At 47.1% G+C, this 22552-nt stretch overlaps 1 protein-coding gene across 6 annotated transcripts in view; it reads left to right on the top strand.

The window, feature by feature from the left end:
• Positions 1 to 22552, top strand: part of PTPN18 (protein tyrosine phosphatase non-receptor type 18) — an 86212-nt gene that overhangs the window by 62490 nt on the left and 1170 nt on the right. For 4 of the 6 annotated variants that reach the window (XM_083718945.1, XM_083718946.1, XM_083718944.1 and 1 more), the window contains 8 exons: positions 348 to 414; positions 1868 to 1963; positions 3221 to 3310; positions 7301 to 7383; positions 10502 to 10833; positions 15017 to 15096; positions 21168 to 21195; positions 22431 to 22535. In XM_083718945.1, coding sequence (XP_083575071.1) covers positions 348 to 414; positions 1868 to 1963; positions 3221 to 3310; positions 7301 to 7383; positions 10502 to 10833; positions 15017 to 15096; positions 21168 to 21195; positions 22431 to 22535 — 881 coding nt within the window. The remainder of the gene's footprint in view (positions 1 to 347; positions 415 to 1867; positions 1964 to 3220; positions 3311 to 7300; positions 7384 to 10501; positions 10834 to 15016; positions 15097 to 21167; positions 21196 to 22430; positions 22536 to 22552) is intronic. The other 2 variants (XM_083718943.1, XM_083718941.1) reach the window with 1 other exon arrangement.

The following is a 22552-nucleotide window of genomic DNA, read 5'->3' as shown; positions in this document are numbered from 1 at the left end:
GGCAGCAGCAGGAGGCCCCATTAGCTACAATGGTGCTTCAGGTTAAGAACAGTTTCAGGTTAAGAACAGACCTCCGGAACGAATTAAGTACTTAACCCGAGGTACCACTGTACTTCACCTGCCAGTCTCCACTACTGCAAAGCTCTGCGCCCATTTTGACAGGAAGCACCGGAAGTCCACACTGCCATTATATTTATGGGGATGAACCAAGAAGATTTTTCTGAAAGAATTTCTTGAAACAAAATGGCAAAGTGTTCTCATTTGTATTGCAATTCCTGGCTGGATGTGATCTGAAAGAAGGTCTGTTATTTTGCAGACCCTCTCTCACCCTCTTTCCTCCTCTGCAGTGCTGGCTGTGGCCGGACAGGTGTGATCTGTACCCTGGAATACATACGGCAGCTGCTGCTGAAACAGGTATTTCTAGGCAAGTCAGATCCAAGGGATGGACGATTGAGGAAGCTGGGTGGATTTGGTCCAATATTTCTGTCTGTTGGAACAACAAATATCGGAACGATGTTTGACCAGACACTGTTGCTGTTTTCTTGTTTAAAGAGTGACTGTGTGTCTGGCTATTTCTTGGCTGGGTGGGTGGATAGGCAGACAAATGGACAGACAGATGGATAAAATGTCATGTAGACTTTGTTTTTAAAAATGGTGTTTAATTGAAATATGATTAGAATTTGATTTTAATAGAATTTGTCCCTTCTTTCCCAAAAGAGATGGAATTCCTGAAGCATCTCTGCTTGGAATATGTTAGGAATAGAACCAGGTGTGACGAGTGCCTGGTCTGGCTTTGCCAGTGAGTGTGTGTTTTGTAGTGAACCTCTTGCTACATCTGTGCACTGCATGCAACACTTTAATTAAATCTGTTTTCTATATATGGCAGAACTCTGGACATTGTTTATTCATTTAGAGCATTTGAACCCTCCTCCTCAGCCAAAAAGGCTCCTGAAACAATTTACATATAATTCATGGAAACAAGACTGTCCCCTCCTAGGAACCAATTCAGTTGTTCATAAACTAGCTTATCAGAATAAGACTATTACTTACAAGTAGTTTTGTTTTTACACTTGGAGGTGGGGAGAAGTGTTCAAAAATATAACCTTTCTCCAGCCGTCTGAGTTGACACAGTCCATAACTTCATATATAGCCTCCATCTGTATATAAAATGAGGAACAAAAATGTCCCTTGGAGAGGACTATTGTACTGCAGAGTCTCAGCTCTCACAAGAAACATAAAGATACAGTACTTGGTTGATCCCTGCAAAATTCGCATCTTCCCTTGCCTTCTGCTTCTTTGGGGAAGCTACCTCTTATGATACTCTCACATAGCTCAGAGGAAACAGCAAATGAAATAGGGAGTAGTAAAGCAGAGTGGGAAATGTGGGAACCCAAATGAAGGTCCTTCAATCAGATATCATGCAGCCCTGTATCAGGAGAAGCTCCAGAGAAGCGGACACAGAGCAATGGATCCAAACTACAAGAAAGAAGTTTCCACCTAAACATTAGGAAGAACTTCCTGACAGTAAGAGCTGTTCGACAGTGGAATTTGCTGCCAAGGAGTGTGGTGGAGTCTCCTTCTTTGGAGGTCTTGAAGGCTTGACAACCATATGTCAGGAGTGCTCTGATGGTGTTTCCTGCTTGGCAGGGGGTTGGACTCGATGGCCCTTGTGGTCTCTTCCAACTCTATGATTCTATGATTCTAGGAAGTTTTTAATGTCTGATGTTTCACTGTAAGCTGCCCAGAGTTCCTGGGGAAACCCAGCCAGATGGGTGGAGTATAAATAATAAAATTATTATTATTATTATTATTATTATTATTATTATTATTATTATTATTATTATTATTATTACCGACATTTCCCCAGTTCTCCTCTACTTTTCAGAGAATCCCCCCGCATTTCAGTATTTTTGATGTTGTCCTAGAAATGAGGAAGCAGAGACCAGCTGCTGTTCAGACCCAGGTGAGCCCCACAGTCATTTCTATTGTCCACACCAATACATTTTGCTGCCCGAAGCAAAGATGATGTGTGTCCTCACAGAGTCCCCCAGCATTCTAAGATGGCTGGACTGGCAGCTGAATCTGGCGAAGGGACAGCACCAGTAGCTAGGCAGGGGCGAATTGCCCTGGGTGGCGCTGGGCTTGCAGGGCACCCAAGCCACCACATCGCTCCCAGGTGCCCTCTAGCTGGGTGGCGCCCAGTAGGGACGTAGTCACTTTGGCAGTACACCCCATCCCACAGTGTGCCCCCCCCCCATTGCGCTGTGCAGGTGCCCGCCCCAGGCACCGGTGGGGCTCACTCCAGCACTAGACAGCACCTCACACTGCACCAGGGGGCAGCAGACTAATTTAGTGTACAGGCTGTTTATCTTCATATCTTGGTATTTGGAGATCCTAAAGCAGGGGTCACCTGATGTCCAAAAAGGCTTCTGAGCTCCCCTGATGCTCTCACCACTTAATCATGAGGGGCTGAGGGTGGTTACCTTTTCTCCCTTGGAAAACCCACAGAACTGAAAGAGGAAGTGGGAAGGCTGATGTTCTTCCCACCTCCTCTTTGGGCTGCATGGGCTTCTCAAGGCTCCTATGAATTCTTTGCGATCCAAGTTTTGCCCGGTCCCTTGGAAAAGCAAAGTGAGTGCACACGTCCTCTCCTTCTATCAGTTGTGCGTAAGCTTTTCTGGGATTGTAGGATGCGGGTGGCGCCGTGGGTTAAACCACAGAGCCTAGGGCTTACCGATCTGAAGGTCCGCAGTTCGAATCCCCACAACGGGGTGAGCTCCTGTTGTTTGGTCCCTGCTCCTGCCAACCTAGCATTTCGAAAGCACATCAGAGTGCAAGTAGATAAATAGGTACTGCTCCGGCGGGAAGGTAAACGGTGTTTCCATGCACTGCTCTGGTTCGCCAGAAGCAGATTAGTCATGCTGGCCACGTGACCCAAAAAAACTCTGTGGACAAACGCCAGCTCCCTCGGCCAATAAAGCGAGATGAGCGCTGCAACCCCAGAGTTGTCTGTGACTGGACCTAACGGTCAAGAGTCCCTTTAGGACTAGAGAAGGCATGGCACCCATGGCACTTGCTCAAAAATTCCACTGTGTCCATGGGCCTCAAAAAGTTGGTGACCGCTTCCCTCGAGTGTGGCCAAACCTTAAGGGCATTTGGAGCTTCCCTTTATAGATCAACGTTCTCCTCTCATATCTCATATCTCCTCTTTTCTTGGCAGGAGCAGTATGAGTTTGTATACCATGCGGTCACTGAAATGTTCCGGGCTGCCCTGAGTTTATCTGACTCAAACTATGAAAACATCAAAGAAGTAAGAGACAAATCCAAAACTAAAAGCAACACTGGAGTAGCTGGAACTTCCCACATAGGGCAGCTTTTGCTCATTCATCTGTGAAAGTTGGCAGAACTTGCTTGGAGCTGGATCTTGCTTGGAGACGACATTTTCTCCTTTTGAATTTGGCTTCATTAGACCAGTGCACCCGCCAGTGCCACAGCTATTGGGGGGGGGGTTGGGGGGTTTTTTGTTCTGGGTGATGCCGCCCAAGGGGCACCATTGAGGCTCCCAGCCTGTGTGTGTATGCAAATGAAAGTTGGCAGAAGAGGTGGGGGTGTTGTTGTAGTCCTCAGTGGAGATCAACCCATTGCAGTTTCTCCTTGGATTGCTGTTTGGATTGGGGAATCTGAAAACAGACACTTCTAGCCCATAGACCTCTAGTTTTTGAGGGGTATAAATTTCTTCATGAGTTTTAATCAAACTTGACCAAATATTTATGAAATATGCTCAGAGTCGCAAAGTGATTTCATGCGCTTTATTCAGCTCATAGTGGTGAGGAGGAATGAATGAAAGTCCCCTCAAAGTATCTGCTTTATATACATTATTTACACAATGGGCTGCACATGATTGGCTAATTCTGGAATTCTACTGTAAGCCAATCAGGTTGTGGATTCACTTCTATCTGGAGCATGATTGGGTGGTTCCTGCCAACCAATCATATTGCTGCATTGTTCTAGGACCAATCAGACTGCTGCATTCTGAATCCTATTGTTCTAGGACCAATCAGACTGCTGCCTTTTGGTTCCTATTGTTCTAGGACCAATCAGACTGTTGCAGTTTGGATCCTATTCCATTCAGTACATAACAATTTAGTTAATCCTTCGAAGCCTTTCTGAGTTATATTTGTGAGCTAAATTCATAAATGTCACAGCAGATTCCTGAAGATTGTACAGGCAGTTGTGGCTTTATCTCTCATAATTTTGTTACTGCAAATATTTCATTTTCTTCAAGGAACTCAGGGCAGCATACATGGTCTTCCACTGCCCCATCCTGGCCCCTGCTTTAAGAGCGACTATCCCAAGGTCGGACGCAGGTGGCGCTGTGGGTTAAAGCCTCAGCGCCTAGGACTTGCCGATTGAAAGGTCGGCGGTTCGAATCCCTGCGGCGGGGTGCGCTCCTGCTGCTCGGTCCCAGCGCCTGCCAACCTAGCAGTTCGAAAGCACCCCCGGGTGCAAGTAGATAAATAGGGACCGCTTACCAGCGGGAAGGTAAACGGCGTTTCCGTGTGCGGCTCTGGCTCGCCAGAGCAGCGATGTCACGCTGGCCATGTGACCCGGAAGTGTCTCCGGACAGCGCTGGCCCCTGGCCTCTTAAGTGAGATGGGCGCACAACCCCAGAGTCTGGCAAGACTGGCCCGTACGGGCAGGGGTACCTTTACCTTTACCTTTATCCCAAGGTCACCCCGGGGGGGGGGTGTTAAACCTTCGTGTCCCAGGTCCACACTGGCTTTGAATGCATGTTAAGAAGAGGAAAAGGACTAATCTTGGTTCCCAGGACAACTGCAATGCTATCCCCTTCCTTTTTTGCAGGGGTTGGAAAACTGCAGCCCTCCAGATGAACCTCAGCCAATATGGCCAGTGGGCAGGGATGATAGGAGTTGCAGGCTGCCTTCACACGGCATGTTTAAAGCTCATTTCTTCCCCATTTTAAGAATCCTGGCAATGGAGGGAAAGATACAGGCAGCTACTATAAAAGCAAACCCAGCTAGCTGTCTTTCTCTCCCTCTGTCTCTGGCACACAAGTGCAAGTGCACACATTCCCCGGCAGGGAACCTGTGCTTTGAGGAGGTTCCTCTTTCATACTCACTTCCCCTCAAAATGGCCTCTTATCTTTCTGATCTACTAACTGGGGAGTTCCAGCTGTGTAAGTCTGATACCACAAGAATCTGGAGGCTCTGTGGCTTTAGGTTACTTTCTGTGGGCTTGGGAGGGGCAAAAGTGACAGCAAAGTGAGTGAGATATGATGGTGGCCCCATGGGCATAGGTAGGATTTTTGTTAGGGGGGCAGAACCAATGTGATGGGTCAGTTAGTTAAGTATTTCTATTGTTTTACTTGCGCCCCCCCCCAGGTTACACCCATGGGTGGCCCAGAGACTGGCATTTGAAGGCCCCTCAGGCTCACAACTGGGCAGGGAGACAAGAATTAGCCCATCAACTGCTTCAGACTTTTCATAGCCAAGCTTCTCAGGGTTTGTCCACATTTGAGCTGGATCTTGCTTGGAGACAACATTTTCTCCTTTTGAATTTGGCTTCATTAGACCAGTGCACCCGCCAGTGCCACAGCTATTGGGGGGGTTGGGGGGTTTTTTGCTCTGGGTGATGCTGCCCAAGGGGCACCATTGAGGCTCCCAGCCTGTGTGTGTATGCAAATGCACGTGGGGTGCCATTACTGGGTCTTTGACCCGAGTGAAAAAAAAGCCTAGCTTCACCGCTGCACACACAAACACACACACACTTCAACTGCAATTGAAGATCAAAACTGCTTGCTCCCATTCACACCAGTAGGTGTTCCAGTTTGTTGATTCACTTTTTAAAATTCTGAACAAATGGCATGTGTGGAGAGATCAGCTGAGCAGCAAACACTTTAAACATAATTGTCTGCCCAATAATTGCACAATCCTTGTGGGAATGTACACCTCAATAAGGAGGGGGGCATTAGTAGAGAGAGGATTAGGTGGCGCACATTGGAGCCAGAGGGGAAGAGAAGTGAATGGGCAGCTGCAGCAATGGGGAGGAGGAGGAAGGGGCCCCACTGAGAGGGCACCGTGGCTGAGGAAGCCTCTCCACCCCCCAACAAGCCCTGGAACTGTCACTGAATAGGTGTATCCCTCAAACACAAAATCCCCAGCTAGAGGGGAATACTGGAAGACTCAGGGCCGCCCCAGGAAACTGAAGGCTGACAAAGAAAGCCCTTCTTCACCCACTGCATAGAAGGAGTGGTGGCCACCGGCTTGGATGGCTTTAAAGGAGTAGACCAATTCATGGAGGAGAAGGCGATCCATGGCTACCAGCCGTGATGGCTCTGTTCTACCTCCGCTGTCGAAGGCCAGATGCCCCAGTAGAGCAGCTTCTGGAATCCCAAGTGGGGAGAGTGTTGTTGCACTCCAGTCCTGCAGGCAGGCTTCCCATAAACATCTGCCTGGACAATGGGAGAGCAGAGCGATGGACCTTTGGCCGGACCCAGCAGGACTCTTCTTCTATGTAAGAAGGGTGGCAGGAAAACTACCCTTCCCAGCAATCTTCCCCTCCCAGCCTTATAGGCAGGTCAGTTAAGATCTGTGCATGAAGGCTGCTCCAGGGCCTTCTTCCAGTGTAGCGCTTCTTCCCCCACACCAGCCCCACCTGGATTCGGAAGAGACAGAAGTGTTTGTAAATGAAATAAACAAAAATTAGCTTGTTTTCTCCAAGCAACTGAAATCTGTGTTTGCTTTGGTGGGTTTGTCTTGCTACTATATAAAAGCTAAGTCTTGTTTTTATACAATTAAACAAATTCTTATGCGCAAGCACAAACTTTTATTTTTCATCATCTGCGTTAATAGGCACACTGGCTCTGTTCCTATTAATTTCTGAAGGCGTGAGCAGCTTGGCAAGGGAGCAGGGAAAGCTCCTCTCTGTGTGACTAGGCAGTCTTGACAAGGTTGTATAGCAGCCGTCCTAAGTTCTGGAACACATAGGAGGTATAAGTGATGTTGCAATAGCAGTGAAAAACAAAGAGCTAATTTTAAAAATAAATGAATGCTCACATGAATGCAGGAGTAGCTGGCCATGCAGGCGGGGGCTGATGGGAATTGTAGCCCCACAACCTCTGAAGGGTATCCCGTTGGCTACTGTAGATTGAATGTGTGTGTGCCACCCTCTCAGAAGCACACAGACGTGGCTTCCTGCAAACTTCCTGCTGTAGGATGTTCAAACAGTTGTGTTGAAATTGTCCCTTACTTCCTTTTTGTTCTTCCGGATTTTGACACAGAACCGTCTTCCTCTCTATGACGACGCCCTCTCCCTCCGACACCTGGCTGTGGCCCCGCTCAAACGAAGCACCGTCCTCCACCGGTAAGGAAGGCTGAGAGAGGGAGCCTTGGAAACGGCAGCCCAGCTGTCTTGGTTTGGCAGGAAAGCAGAGCCATGTTTTGCAGTGACACCCGAGATGTGGGAGTTCTCTGAGGAGGCCCAGCTGGTGCAGACTTTGGGCTGCCTTAGGAAAGGGGTCAGGACCCTCCACATTGTACAACATGGTTCTTTCCCCCCCAAACCGGGTGCTGGTTATACATTTTCATATTTTAAGATGGTAGATGTGATCATTTACTATTCGGTTGCCTGGTTTTATGTTTTGAATGTTTATATGGAGCTGTAGCTCATTTTGGGTTTATTCAGTGGAGAATGGCAGACACTAGTATATGGGTATTATTATATATAATAAAAAATACAGACTGTATTACAGCAGCTGTGAGCGCATCTCTCTGACCTTGCTACTCACTATTTTGACATCCTTCAAATCACAAAGCTCAGGCTTGGACATGTCAGAGGGGCATATGAAAACCATCACTTGGGTGAAGAAGTAAAGCCCTGCCTCCTTCTCATCCGTCAAGCCTTCCTCAAGACATACCTTTCCAACTGCAGCTTTCAGATTACCTCTCCTCCCTTTAATGCCTTATCTACTGCAGTCTGCCTTCCACCAATCAGTCTAGGGACTTGGGTCGAGAAGCTTCCAGGCAGCCAGCTGAGAAGCACAAAACAGAGGCCTGGAAGCAGAGGCAGAGCATGGCTTGGGGCTGGAAGGCATGAAGAAAGAACCCCAGCTCCACAGCTCTGTGATATAAGGAAGGAGCAGCAACCGCATGCAGTTCTTCACTAGGAAGGAGGAGAGAGAAACCCAAAAAGCTCTGTGTGACCACAGCTATAATAATAATAATAATAATAATAATAATAATAATAATAATAATAATTTATACCCCGCCCATCTGGCTGGGCTTCCCCAGCCACTCTGGGCGGCTTCCAAAAGAATATTAAAATACTGTGATACATCAAACATTAAAAACTTCCCTAAACAGGGCTGCCTTCAGATGTCTTCAAAAAGTCTGGTAGTTGTTGTTCTCTTTAACATCTGGTGGGAGGGCGTTCCACAAGGAGGGCGCCACTACCGAGAAGGCCCTCTGCCTGGTTCCCTGTAACTTGGCTTCTCGCAGTGAGGGAACCGCCAGAAGGCCCTCGGTGCTGGACCTCAGTGTCCAGGTAGAACGATGGGGGTGGAGACACTCCTTCAGGTATACTGGACCGAGGCCGTTTAGGGCTTTCAAGGTCAGCACCAACACTTTGAATTGTGCTCGGAAACGTACTGGGAGCCAATGTAGGTCTTTCAAGACTGGTGTTATATGGTCTCGGCGGCCGCTCCCAGTCACCAGTCTGGCTGCTGCGTTCTGGATTAGCTATAGTTTCCGGGTCACCTTCAAAGGTAGCCCCACGTAGAGCGCATTGCAGTAGTCCAAGCGGGAGATAACCAGAGCATGCACCTCTCTGGCGAGGCAGTCTGCAGGCAGATAGGGTCTCAGCCTGCGTACCAGATGGAGCTGGTACACAGCTGCCCTGGACACAGAATAGACCTGTGCCTCCATGGACAGCTGTGAGTCTAAAATGACTCCCAGGCTGTGCACATGGTCCTTCAGGGGCACAGTTGCCCCATGCAGGACCAGGGAATCCTCCACACCTACCCGCCTCCTGCCCCCCCAAAACAGTACTTCTGTCTTGTCAGGATTCAGTCTCAATCTGTTAGCCGCCATCCATCCTCCAACCGCCTCCAGACACTCACACAGGACCGTCACCGCCTTCATTGGTTCTGATTTGAAAGAGAAGTAGAGCTGGGTATCATCCGCATACTGATGAACACCCAGCCCAAACCCCCTGATGATCTCTCCCAGCGGCTGCATGTAGATGTTGAAAAGCATGGGGGAGAGGACAGAACCCTGAGGCAGCCCACAAGTGAGAGCCCAGGGGTCTGAACACTCATCCCCCACCATCACTTTCTGAACATGGCCCAGGAGGAAGGAGCAGAACCACCGTATGACAGTGCCCCCAGCTCCCAGCCCCTCAGACGGTCCAGAAGGATGTTATGGTCGATGGTATCAAACACCACTGATAGATCCAGCAGAACTAGGAAACAGCTCTCACCTTTGTCCCTAGCCCGCCGGAGATCATCAACCAGTGCGACCAAGGCAGTTTCAGTCCTGTGATGAGGCCTGAATCCCGACTGGAAGGGATCCAAATGTTCCGCTTCTTCCAGGCGTGCCTGGAGTTGTTCAGCAACCACTCGCTCAATCACCTTGCCCAAGAATGGAAGATTTGAGACTGGGCGATAGTTGGCCATCGTGGCTGCATCTAAAGATGGTTTTTTAAGAAGCGGTTTAATAACCGCCTCTTTCAGTGGGTCTGGGAAGGCTCCCTCACAGAGGGAAGCATTCACCACCCCATGAAGCCCATCACCCAGCCCTTCCTGACTAGCTTTTATAAGCCAGGATGGGCAAGGATCAAGGAGACAGGTGGTTGGTTTCACTCGTCCAAGCAGCCTGTCCACATCCTCAGAGGTAACAGATTGGAATTGACTTTTGCAATTTGACTAGACAGGACTCTAGCACTCTCCCGCCCCAGCCCTGCTCCCACGGTGGCGTCTACCTCTTTCCGAATCTGAGCAACTTTATCTGCAAAAAAACTTTGCAAAATCATTGCAGGAGATCATGTGGCCGGTACTGGGCCCCAATGTAACAGGTGGTTCCGCTAAATTGCGAACCACCTGAAAAAGTCTCCTGCTGCTGTTTTCTGCAGATGCAATAGAGGCGGTGAAGAAAGTCAAAATGGAGAGGAGGGCAGAGGGTTCCTCTGGAAAAATCCTAGGCTGGGCTACAGCTGAGAAGTAAAATTACCGCAAACTCTTCCTCATGCATAAGATTTCTTAAAGCAATTATTGTTCCTAAATTGTTTTATACTCCTCTGCAGAGGAAATAACTAAAAGAAATCATTTGAGAAAATGTACATGTACATTTTGTGCATTACAAATATGCATCCTTTAAATATATATATACCGGTAACTTCAGTAGCCTGACTCATAAACTCTTATCCTGAGAGAGGTCCCTTCGCCTTTTGTGGAGATTTCACATAACCTCTGTGTTCCCTGATCCAGGAGCATCTCGGTGCCGGTTGACCCTCAGCCCACATCAGTGCCAGAACCCAAGCTCATCAGGGACATGGGTGATACCTATGCGGTTGTGAACAAGCTCCGGCGAAGTGGACTAGGCGCTTCTCCTCCTCCTCCTGCTCCAGGCAACGAGGCCCCGCTTAGTGGAGAGGGACCCCTTTATACCGCAGTGAAGCCTCGGATGAGCAATGTGCCCGACACCTTGGCAATTGATCCCAGTGCCTTTGTAGGAGTGCAAGCCAGTCACTCGCTGCCTGGAAGCCCCATCCACCGGCCAGCTTCCGCGGCAACCTGCGAATACGCCCAAATTAACCCAGGTGATGTGAAGTTATAGTTTGTGTGCACTTAAGAATTTGTATAACTGTATAACAATAAGCCTTAACATTTATGCAGTAGTTTTAAGTGCTCCAGTTCTTTTATAATAATAATAATTTTATTATTTATATCCTGCCCATCTGACTGGGTTTTCCCAGCCACTTCGGGCAGCTCCCAGCAGAATAGTAAAAACACAATAGAACATCAAAGATTTAAAACTTCCCTAAACATTATCTCAGTAACCCTAACATCAGGCCTGCAAGATATGGCAGGTCAGCGTTATCATCTCATGTTGCAGACATGGGGGAAGGGATGCCAGAGCACACCTACTTGGCAAAAAGGGTCATCTGGAACTGGTGGTGACACTTGCTGTTGAGCCAACGTGCACAGGCTGTTATCTAGCTAATGACAGAAGAGACATTTGAACTAAGGATGTCCCTGGATCATAGCACATTTTTTAAAAATACTTTGCTAAACTAGCTCTGTGAATATCATATGACTTCAATGCAAGTAAACAAGATTCTAGTCATCATGACAAATTTGGATTTGGGGGTATTTCCATGGGGTTTTTCTTTGGGTGTACAGAACCCAAGCAAATTCAAATGGGAATTCACAAAGGCTGCAAACATAGATTAGATGTAACTAATAAAATCCATAGTAAAACATTAAAGGCTGCAAATATCATTCTTCAGTCATTTTTCCTGGATTGTTTTATTTAATATTTTAATGTGTTGTAATCCACTTTGATTTTTTTCCCCCTTAAGAATATAAAGTGATATAGAAATCGAAATACAATAATATAATCTTTATTGCGGTCCAACGACCCATAACATGGATTCAGAATAAAATACAGATTCATACAAACAACCCCCCAGGGAAGGGAGACCGAAGCGCTATTTGTTTAGTCATGGGTATGTTGATCTGGCTTTGGTGAAAAGACGCCGATATGTTGGTACAGACAAATTTCTAAGATATGCAGGTGTCTGAAACTTGAACCCATAGTGAATTCCTACTGCTAATGGGCCACAGATAACATGAGATTGAGATCGGAGATCACTATGTGATATGTCCCAGAGGCTTTGCCTCAGAGATTCAAGGGTGGTGGTATCATAGCCCAGATGGTACAGGAGAGAAGGTGGCATACCAAGCCAAGTGGCTTTTCTAACCATCATTTTCATTCATGAGCTGGCAAACTCCTCGTTTTTTAGGTATGGAAGGTATGGAACCCCTTCCATACCTTCCACACTGGAGAGCCAGTGTGGTGTAGTGGTTAAGAGCGGTAGTCCCGTAATCTGGGGAACCGGGTTCGTGTCTCCGCTCCTCCACATGCAGCTGCTGGGTGACCTTGGGCCAGTCACGCTTCTTTAAAGTCTCTCAGCCCCACTCACCTCACAGAGTGTTTGTTGTGGGGAAGGAAGGGAAAGGAGAATGTTAGCCGCTTTGAGACTCCTTAAAGGGAGTGAAAGGCGGGATATCAAATCCAAACTCCTCCTCCTCCTCCTCCTCTTCTTCTTCTTCTTCTTCTTCTTCTTCTTCTTCTTCTTCTTCTTCCCTAGGCCAAAGACTGAGATCTTGAGCCAGTATTTCAGGGCAGCCCACCATGCTTTACTTGATAGAAGACATTCACCTGTTTCTAAAAACAGTATTGCCTTTGGAACACAATTTGGAACTTGTAGGAGGGACCGGAGAAACTTTGCCTGGAAGTCATCAAACCTGGAGAATGAGCCATTGAACCAGATGTTTGAGGCCTAGAGGAGTTGAGAGACAGATTTTGCATTAAATACCTTAATGGCTGATGGAACATAATGGCCTCCCCTTGTATAAAAGAATTGAAGTATAGCCAGTTTGCTTACCTCCGCCTTTTGATAGGCGGTCTGCCAATGATGTTTCCAGGACTTGGAATGATGGAACAGAAGCCCTGGGTACCGGAAGAATTTGGTCTGCTCTAGTTTGTGACCGTCCAGTACCCATTTACTCAGGGACAATCTCTTCTCAAACACCAGGACTTTTGATTTTTCATAATTGATGGATAACCTATTACCAGAGCAGTAGTCTCAGAATTTCCTTAGTTGGTAGTTTAGGCCAGGTCTGGTTTGGGAGAAGATGGCCGTGTCATCCGCACACAGCAAGAAAGGGGACTTTCTTGTCCCTATTTTTGGAAGATGGCCATCAGGGTCCATTAAGCTTGCCTCTAAGTCATTCAAAAACAAACTGAACATCTTATAAACTGTTTATAAGAAGTAAATAAGGAGGCCAGATACAGGATAAAGGAAGTTTTTTTTTGGTTGTTTGTATTGTTGTATGTTATGCTCACTGTATGTTATGTTCACGTTTAATGAGGTGGATTTGTGTATTGGGGCGTGGGGGTTTGTGTTATGTTGTAAATAAAATTCCAATAGAAATTTAAATTAAAAACAAATAAACAACAAACTGAACAAGGTAGGGGCCAAAATGCATCCCTGTCTTACTCCCCTGGCCATCTCGATACAGTCTGAGAGCTGGCCCTGCAACCCACACCTAACCTGCAAATTGCTTCGACTGTGCAGGGCTTTAATAAGATATAGGAGACATTTATCCTTCAGGACTAGATGTAATTTGGACCATAGTTGGAATCCAGGGATGAAGTCAAAGGCAGATTTCAGGTCCATAAAGGCCACAAAGAGTTTTCCCTGTAGAGGTCTGGTGTATTTCTCAGCTAGGAGGGACAGCGTTAGACAGTGGTCTGATGTTGAGTGTTTTCGCGGAAAGCTGCCTGAGCTTCAGATATATTTATAGTCATTTAGAAAACTTGTCAGTTTGTTACAGAGAAAGCGGGCATACAGCTTTTCTTTAATTGAAAGCAGACTGACTAGCCTATAATTAGAAGGCATGTTTGGTTGGCCTCTCTTAAAGATTGAGACTACTATTGTATGTTTCTAGCTAGATGGTACTTTGCTTGAGTTATTTACTATCATAAAAAGTGCCGCCAGAAGAGGAGCCCACCAGTGCTGATTTGATATGATCAATTCAGCTGGGAAAAAGTCATTTCCTGGGGCCTTACCACTCTTAAGGTTCCCAATTAATGTATAGACTTCTTCCACTGTAACTGGGCTCCATTGTGGGAGTAGTGACAGTTCTGCTGAAACTTCATGATAAAAACTGGCGGGGAGATTTGAATTTTCCGTGAATATATTTCTAAAATGGTTCTCCCATACCTGAACTGGAATGGCACAGCTGGGGGCTGGAGAGCTATTGCTCAGGAAGCCAGAGACCAGTTGCCAGAAGAGTTTTGTTTTGTTGTTTAGCGAGGCATTCAGCAACAGAGGCCAGGAGTTTTGTTCAGACTGCCTTTTTTTTTTAAGCCAAATGGGCTTTGTATTCTTTTTAAATTTTGATATAAGTTGGGGGTAAATAGTTTAGGCCAGTGTTTCTATAGACCAGTGTTTCGTCTTTGTGCGGCACTCTTGGTCGAACCATCTGCACCCTTTAGCAATGCGGGGCTTGCTGGCTGGGTTTATGTTAACAGAGACCACATCCTGCAAGAACTCAATGAGATTATCATAAGCTGTCAGGGAGGAATCTGTTGATAGGTCATTGATTATACAGTGGTACCTCTGGATACGAACGGGATCCATTCCAGAGCCCCGTTCGCATCCTGAAGCAAACACAACCTGCGTCCGCGCATGCGCGGGTTGCGATTCACCGCTTCTGCGCATGCACGTGATGTCATTTTGACTATCTGCTCATGCGTGAGTGGCGAAACCCGGAAGTAACGTGTTCCTTACTTCCGGGTCGCCACGGAGCACAACCCAAAAGCACTCGACCTGAAGCAGCTTCAACCCGAGGTATGACTGTAGTTGATAGTAGAAATATAGTTGTACCTCATAAGTCGAACGGAATCCATTCTGGCTCCTGCAGCCAATCAGAAGCCGTGGAAGCCGCGTCAGACGTCCAGGTTCCAAAGAATGTTCCCAAACCAGAACACTCACTTCCGGGTTTGCGGCATTCGGGAGCCGATTTATTTGACAACTAAGCCATTCAACAACCAAGGTATGACTGTAATAATACTAATCCCATAATCCCAATATCATAATCCCGAGGAAAAGTTTAGGTCCCTCTGACTTGTCGTGGTTACAGCAAAGGGAGTACAGAAAGCACCTATCGGGAATAACCTTTTCTTTGTCTGATCTCTTCTCTCTGCTACAGGCGATTCCAATCCCAGAGTCACCTCCTCATCTCACATCAATGGATTAGGGAAAAAGCCCCTGAGGAACCTGCTGCCCACAGTATGTTGTCTGCGCGGTGTTTCCCAGCCACATTTCTATGTCACAGGACCGGGATAAGCCTCTGACAAAAACTGTAGACCAGAAGGGATGGGGAGCCTGTAGCCCTTCAGATCTTCTTCAACTCCCACTGCCCCCTCCCCGACCATTGACCCTGCTGGCTGGGGAGGAGTTCAACAGCATATTGGAAGGGCCACAGAGTCCCCCAGCCCTGATTCAGATTGGTTTTTAGGGTGTGTTTGGCTTTACTAGACCTGGCCTCCAGGGTGCCAACTTGAATAAAATATGGGGAGAGGCAGGTAAGAGCTCCCCCCCCCCACATAATCAATCCCAATACTTGTTGCCTGCACACGATTTGAATGGCAATGCCCATCCACTTGGAGGGGGAGCTGGCATCCTCAAATATTTTTTTGGGGGGAGGGACTTTGGCCCCTAGGAGTTGGCTCCTATGCCTGGGTTCAAGTTCCTCTTCTACAATGTATTTGTTAAAACAAAAAAAATTCCTTCCAGTAGCACCTTAAAGACCAACTAAGTCACTTCTTGGTATGAGCTTTCGTGTGCATGCACACTTCTTCGTATCTGAAGAAGTGTGCATGCACACGAAAGCTCATACCAAGAACTGACTTAGTTGGTCTTTAAGGTGCTACTGGAAGGAATTTTTTTTGTTTTGACTATGGCAGACCAACACGGCTACCTATCTGTAACTGAATGTATTTGTTGTTTAGCTTTGAATAAGTTGCCTCAGCCTTGATTTTCCCATCTGTAGAATTGGAAAATTAGTGAACAACTACAGACAATGTGAACCTGATATTTCAAAACACTTTGCAAGTTAATAGTACACTGTGTGGGGATGATTAGGGAGGCAGGAGAGGATATATTATTTAATGATATCCTTCCTAACTTGCACTAGCAAGTTCCATATTCTAGCAGTTCCAAACATCCCCCTTTTTAAATTATGCAGCGATCAGCTTGTTGCTAACTCATCTGAGTCTTGGCTATCATATCACCCCTTAACCTCCTCTTCTCCAGGCTAAACATGCCCAGCTCCCTTAGCCGTTCCTCATAAGGCATCGTTTCCAGGCCTTTGACCATTTTGGTTGCCCTCCTCTGGACACGTTCCAGTTTGTCAGTGTCCTTCTTGAACTGTGGTGCCCAGAACTGGACACAGTACTCCAGGTGAGGTCTGACCAGAGTAGAATACAGTGGCACTATTACTTCCCTTGATCTAGATGCTATACTCCTACTGATGCAGCCCAGAATTGCATTGGCTTTTTTAGCTGCCGCGTCACACTGTTGGCTCATGTCAAGTTTGTGGTCAACCAAGACTCCTGGATCCTTTTCACATGTACTGCTCTCAAGCCAGGTGTCACCCATCTTGTATTTGTGCCTCTCATTTGTTTTGCCCAAGTGCAATACTTTACATTTCTACCTGTTAAAATTCATCTTGTTTGTTTTGGCCCAGTTCTCTAATCTGTCAAGGTCGTTTTGAAGTGTGATCCTGTCCTCTGGGGTGTTAGCCACCCTTCCCAGTTTGGTGTCATCTGCAAATTTGATCAGGATGCCCTTGAGTCCATCATCCAAGTCGTTGATAAAGATGTTGAATAAGACCGGGCCCAAGACAGAAACCTGTGGCACCCCACTAGTCACTCTTCTCCAGGATGAAGAGGAACCATTGATGAGCACCCTTTGGGTTCGGTCAGTCAGCCAGTTACAAATCCACTGAGTGGTAGCATAGTCAAGACTGCATTTTACCAGCTTCTTTACAAGAATATCATGGGGCACCTTGTCAAATGCCTTTCTGAAATCAAGGTAGGCTACATCCACTGCGTTCCCTTCATCTACCAGGGTTGTAATTCTGTCAAAAAACGAGGTCAGGTTCGTCTGACATGACTTATTTTTCAGAAATCCATGCTGACTATTGGTGATCACAGCATTCCTTTCTAGGTGCTCACAGACTGTTTGCTTAATGATCTGCTCCAGAATCTTCCCTGGTATTGATGTCAGACTGACTGGGCGGTAATTATTTGGGTCCTCTCTTTTCCCCTTTTTGAAAATAGGGACAACATTTGTCCTCCTCCAGTCTGCCGGGACTTCACCTGTTCTCCAGGAATTCTCGAAGATGACTGCCAGTGGTTCTGAGATCACATCTGCCAGTTCTTTTAATACTCTTGGATGCAGTTCATCTGGCCCTGGAAACTTGAATACATCTAAACTAGCCAAGTATTCTTGTACTATCTCCTTAGTTATTCTGGGCTGTTTCCTCTGCTGAATCATTTGATCCAAATTCTTCAGGTTGGGCATTGTTTTCTTTATCGGAGAAGACTGAGGCAAAGAAGGCATTGAGAAGTTCAGCCCTTTCTGTGTCCCCTGTTTGCATTTCACCATCTTCTCCTCTGAGTGACCCCACTGTTTCTTTGTTCTTCCTTTTGCTACGAATATACCCATAAAAGCCTTTTTTGTTGCTTTTAACCTCTCCAGCAAGCCTAAGTTCATTCTGTGCAGATAGGTAGCCGTGTTGGTCTGCCATAGTCAAAACAAAAAAAAAAAAATCCTTCCAGTAGCACCTTGAAGACCAACTAAGTTAGTTCTTGGTATGAGCTTTCGTGTGCATGCACACTTGGTATCTGAAAAAGTGTGCATGCACACGAAAGCTCATACCAAGAACTAACTTAGTTGGTCTTTAAGGTGCTACTGGAATGAATTTTTTTTGTTTTCATTCTGTGCTTTAGCTTTTCTGACTTTGTGTCTACACGTGCTGGCTATTTGTTTGAATTCCTCTTTGGTAGTTTCCCCCCTTTTCCATTTTTTGTACACATCCTTTTTTAATCTTAACTCAGTTAAAAGTTCTTTAGATAGCCACCCTGGCTTCTTTAGGCACCTCCCATGTTTCCGTCTCATTGGTATTGCCTGAAGTTGTGCTTTTACTATCTCCCTCTTAACAAACTCCCAGCCATCATGAACTCCCTTTTCTTTTAGTATTACTGTCCATGGGATCTCACCCAGCACTTCCCTAAGTTTTATGAAGTCGGCTTTCTTAAAGTCAAGAAATTGAGTCCTAGTATGCTTGGCTGCTCCTTTCCGCTGTATAGTAAACTTCAGAAGACCTAATGGTCCTTCCACTTCTACCCCACTAACCAGGTCATCAACATTGGTTAGGACCAGATCTAAAATGGCTGTTCCTCTTGTCATCTATGTCCTCCGTTTGGCTTGGGGATCTATAGTAAACTCCCACAATGAGGTCTCTCCCTTAATTTTGACCCAAATGCTCTCACTTTGGCTTTGAGGTTCTAAATCTTGGATCTCTTCACACATCCCTGATATATAACGCCACTCCTCCTCCTTTCTTGTCTGGTCTGTTTCTCTGAAATTGATTGTATCCCTCCATTATTACATTCCAATCGTGGGACTTATCCCACCAGGTTTCAGTGATGCCTATTATGACATATTTAGTTTGCTGTACCAAGAGCTCAAGCTCATCTTGTTTATTTCCCATGCTTTGCGCATTAGTGTACAGACATTGAAGTCCATTAATTATTCCCCCGTGTCTCTTATTTAAGGATTTTTTCCTCCCACCACTAGGTCTGCGTGCTGTTTGCTCCATTTGGTCTATGACATTTGGATGATCATCTTCATCAGTTGATATACTCCTACCTTCAGGAGCACTGTCTCCCTCCCCCACATTAGTCAGTTTAAAGCCCTCCTGATGAGGTTTCTGAGATTTTTGGCAAAAACATTCCTCCCAACCGTTGTGAGGTGCAGCCCATCGCTTGCCAGAAGTCCATCTTCAAGAAACTGCAGTCCATGATCTAAGAATCCAAACCGTTCCTGTTTACACCATTCGCGAAGCCAGTTGTTCACTTCCACTATTTTTCCCTCTCTCCCTGGGCCCCGTCGTTCAACTGGGAGGACAGATGAGATGACAATTTGTGCATTTAATTGCTTCAATTTCCTGCCCAGAGCCTCGTAGTCTCTTTTGATCTTCTGGAGGCTATTGCTTGCAGTGTCATTGGTTCCCACATGAACCAAGAGGAAGGGGTATTTGTCAGTGGGTTTTATGATTCCTTGCAGTCGTTCAGTTACATCTTGGATCTTAGCCCCGGGGATACAGCACATTTCCCGAGACATCTTGTCAGGCCCACAGATCACTGCTTCTGTTCCCCTCAGTAGGGAATCCCCTATCACCACTACATGCCTCCTCTTAGGTCTGGTCGGGGTTCTTCCGTGAGCTGTCCGTTCCAAGGTCACCTGCACATTCTCTGAGGACTGACTTCGCTGCTCGTCTTCATATACCTGATCGACTGTAATGAGGGAGAGATCCTCAAATGGAGTCTGCTCTTTGTCTTCCATGCTAGGGGAGAGGACCTCAAAGCGATTGTGTATTTTTAAACAATCAGAGCGAACCCTGGGCCTCCTACTTCTTTGAGTCACGTTTCTCCATATATCTGGCTCCTGTGTTGGTGAACTAGCCTCCTTCTCAGGGGAGTCCCCTGTCTCCTCCTCGGTGCAGACGGTGTGCTCTGTTGCTTCCAAGAAGAGCTCCAGCTCTAATTCTTTGGAGCGTAGCTACACGTTCCTCCAGTTGCTGGACTTTGTCTTCTAAGAGGGCAATCAACATGCAATTGCTGCAGGTACAGCTGCCTGCAACCTTTGGCAAGATGGCAAACATTGCGCAGGAACCGCAGGCGACTGCAGCTGTTTCCTCACCCTCCATCTTGAGAACGTGTCGCTGGGGGTGACTACAGCGGTCCTCCATCATAAAAAGCGTGAAAACCGGACAAATACCTCCCCCCCAAAAAACCTAGGTCTCCCCCAACAAACGTTTGAGACTAGTTCCCCTAAATCTAAAAGATGGATCAAACTGCGCGCGCCACTAGGCACGCCCCGCTGCCCTGCAAGCTCTGATAAGCTCCTCCCACAGCTGATCACCTGCCTCAACAGAAACCCTGCCCCCTCTGACCCTTGCACAGGGAGAGCAGCTAATCAGCCACAAAAACACACATACAAGAAAACCCTTTTTGCTCCTTCTTCAGCTGCTGCTCTGCAAGCTCTGATAAGCTCCTCCCACAGCTGATCACCTGCCTCAACATTGCGCAGGAACTGCAGGCGACTGCAGCTGTTCCCTCACCCTCCATCTTGAGAGGGTCCACTGTAGGAATGTTGTACTTGACTGCAGCTTTACATCCTACACACTGGAGCATGAAACATATTAGGCATCCCTAGGAATATGGAGGCAGTAGCAAAGGGAGGTTCTAGCCCCCTCCATTTCAGTGTGTGTGTTATGATTGAGTCGAAAGGGGGAAAGTCAATCCATCATTCCCCGCTCCCAGCTGTGCAGCTTAGTAAAGTCAGGGCTGGAGGAACAAACTGGAGAAAACTTGGCACTGAATGTAAAAAAACCAGATTCCTAAGAACCTTGGCTTTCACCGTGGCCAGCGTGACGAATCTGCTCCGGCGAACCGGCACCAGAGCAGCACATGGAAACGCCGTTTACCTTCCCGCTATACAGCGGTACCTATTTACTTGCACTTAAGGGTGCTTTCGAACTGCTAGGTGGGCAGGAGCAGGGACCGAACGATGGGAGCTCACCCCGCCGCGGGGATTCGAACCGCCGACCATGCGATCGGCAAGTCCTAGGCTCTGAGGTTTTACCCACAGTGCCACCCGCGTTCCTGTAAATCTAACCATAGTGCTGCTTATCTTAAGAATAAGAGTGAGAACTTTTCCCTTCTTGTCTTGCCCCAGGTCATCTACAGGCAGCTGTTTCATCACCGGATGAGATAATGTTTTTATAATGCTTTTCTTTTGGATGAGCTTACTACCCTGGGCTCCTTCAAAAGCAAAGGTGGAATATACATTTAATAAGGGAATCAATAAAATGCATCCTTGTGACTCTCTCATTCGCCAAGGGCAGTGCTAGAACGAAGTGTATTTGAGCAGTGCAGAAATATGTTTTATTTCAGAATCATAGAGTTGGAAGGGACCCCAAGGGTCAAGCCCCTGCAATGCAGGAATCCCAGCTAAGGCATCCATGAGATATTTCTTCTTTAAATACTTCTTTTCCTCCCTTGCTCTAGGTTTTTAGTTCATCACCTGGGAAGAAAGGTAAGAAGCAAAATACTTTCGAATGGTGATGGGGAACATGGATGTTGTTTGACTACAACTCCCATCATCCCTGACCATGGTGGGTGGAGCTGATGGGAGTCCAAAAACATCTACAATACAGGGATTTCTACTTTTAACAATGTGGAAAGAGAAGGGAGATAATGGGTTTTTTTTGCCTTTTTTACATTGTGCTAGAACAGGGGATCATCAAATGTTGGTTGCCACTGTGAGAACAGGATGCTGGGCTATGGTGGACCTGTGGTCCGATCCACTGGAACTCTTGTGTTCTTTCTAAGCTAGGGTTAGGCCAACCTCAGAGAAAGTTAAGGTAAAGGTAAAGGTACCCCTGCCCGTACGGGCCAGTCTTGCCAGACTCTGGGGTTGTGCGCCCATCTCACTCAAGAGGCCAGGGGCCAGCGCTGTCCGGAGACACTTCCGGGTCACATGGCCACCGTGACATCGCTGCTCTGGCGAGCCAGAGCCGCACACGGAAACGCCGTTTACCTTCCCGCTGGTAAGCGATCCCTATTTATCTACTTGCACCCGGAGGTGCTTTCGAACTGCTAGGTTGGCAGGCACTGGGACCGAGCAGCAGGAGCGCACCCCGCCGCAGGGATTCGAACCACCGACCTTTCGATCGGCAAGTCCTAGGCGCTGAGGCTTTAACCCACAGCGCCACCTGCGTCCCCAGAGAAAGTTACACAGAACCAATTAGCTGGATCCTCTTCAAATGGCTTACGACTCATTTCTGAGAGCGACTGCCTTCCAAGAGGTGGAAAGGAAAGGGTGTATTCACTGCAGCAGTGGGGAACCTAGGCCCTCCAGATGTTGGTGACCGACAACACCCATCAACCCTAGCAAGCAGTCAATGGACAAGGATAATGGGAGTTGTAGTTCAGCAACAACTGGAGGGTTAAAGTTTCTGCCTTATTAGTTTCCCACAACCTCCTGGAAGCTGTTGCTACCTTCTACAAGGTCTCCTTCCAAGTTGCCATACTGGAGTGCTAGTTTGTCACGACCCTAGTCGTTCCAGGATGACAAATCTCAGAAAGAGGTGCTGGAAAGTTGTGGGTCTTCCTTGTGGTCTGCAAGGCTCAGCTGGCACTCTTCTTTCAGCCCGCTTTTCACAAGACATGAACATCCCTATATTCTAGCTTCCTAGATGATGTTTGCCCCAGTGTTTGTTACAGGCAAGCTGATGTGAGAATTGACACCCTCTCATGTTCTTTTACTAGCCCCACCATCACCACGGACTGCCCCCACCCAAGAATACGAAGATGTGGGCAACATCACTCCCAGGAGTAGCCCAAATGCGGTGGCATCTTCTGCCAATGGAATGGGTAAGTGAGGGGACCTT

Source organism: Podarcis gaigeae (genome assembly GCF_964106915.1).
Source record: "Podarcis gaigeae genome assembly, chromosome: 17".
Taxonomy (NCBI): domain Eukaryota; kingdom Metazoa; phylum Chordata; class Lepidosauria; order Squamata; family Lacertidae; genus Podarcis; species Podarcis gaigeae.
This window is presented reverse-complemented; position numbering and strand designations above follow the sequence as displayed.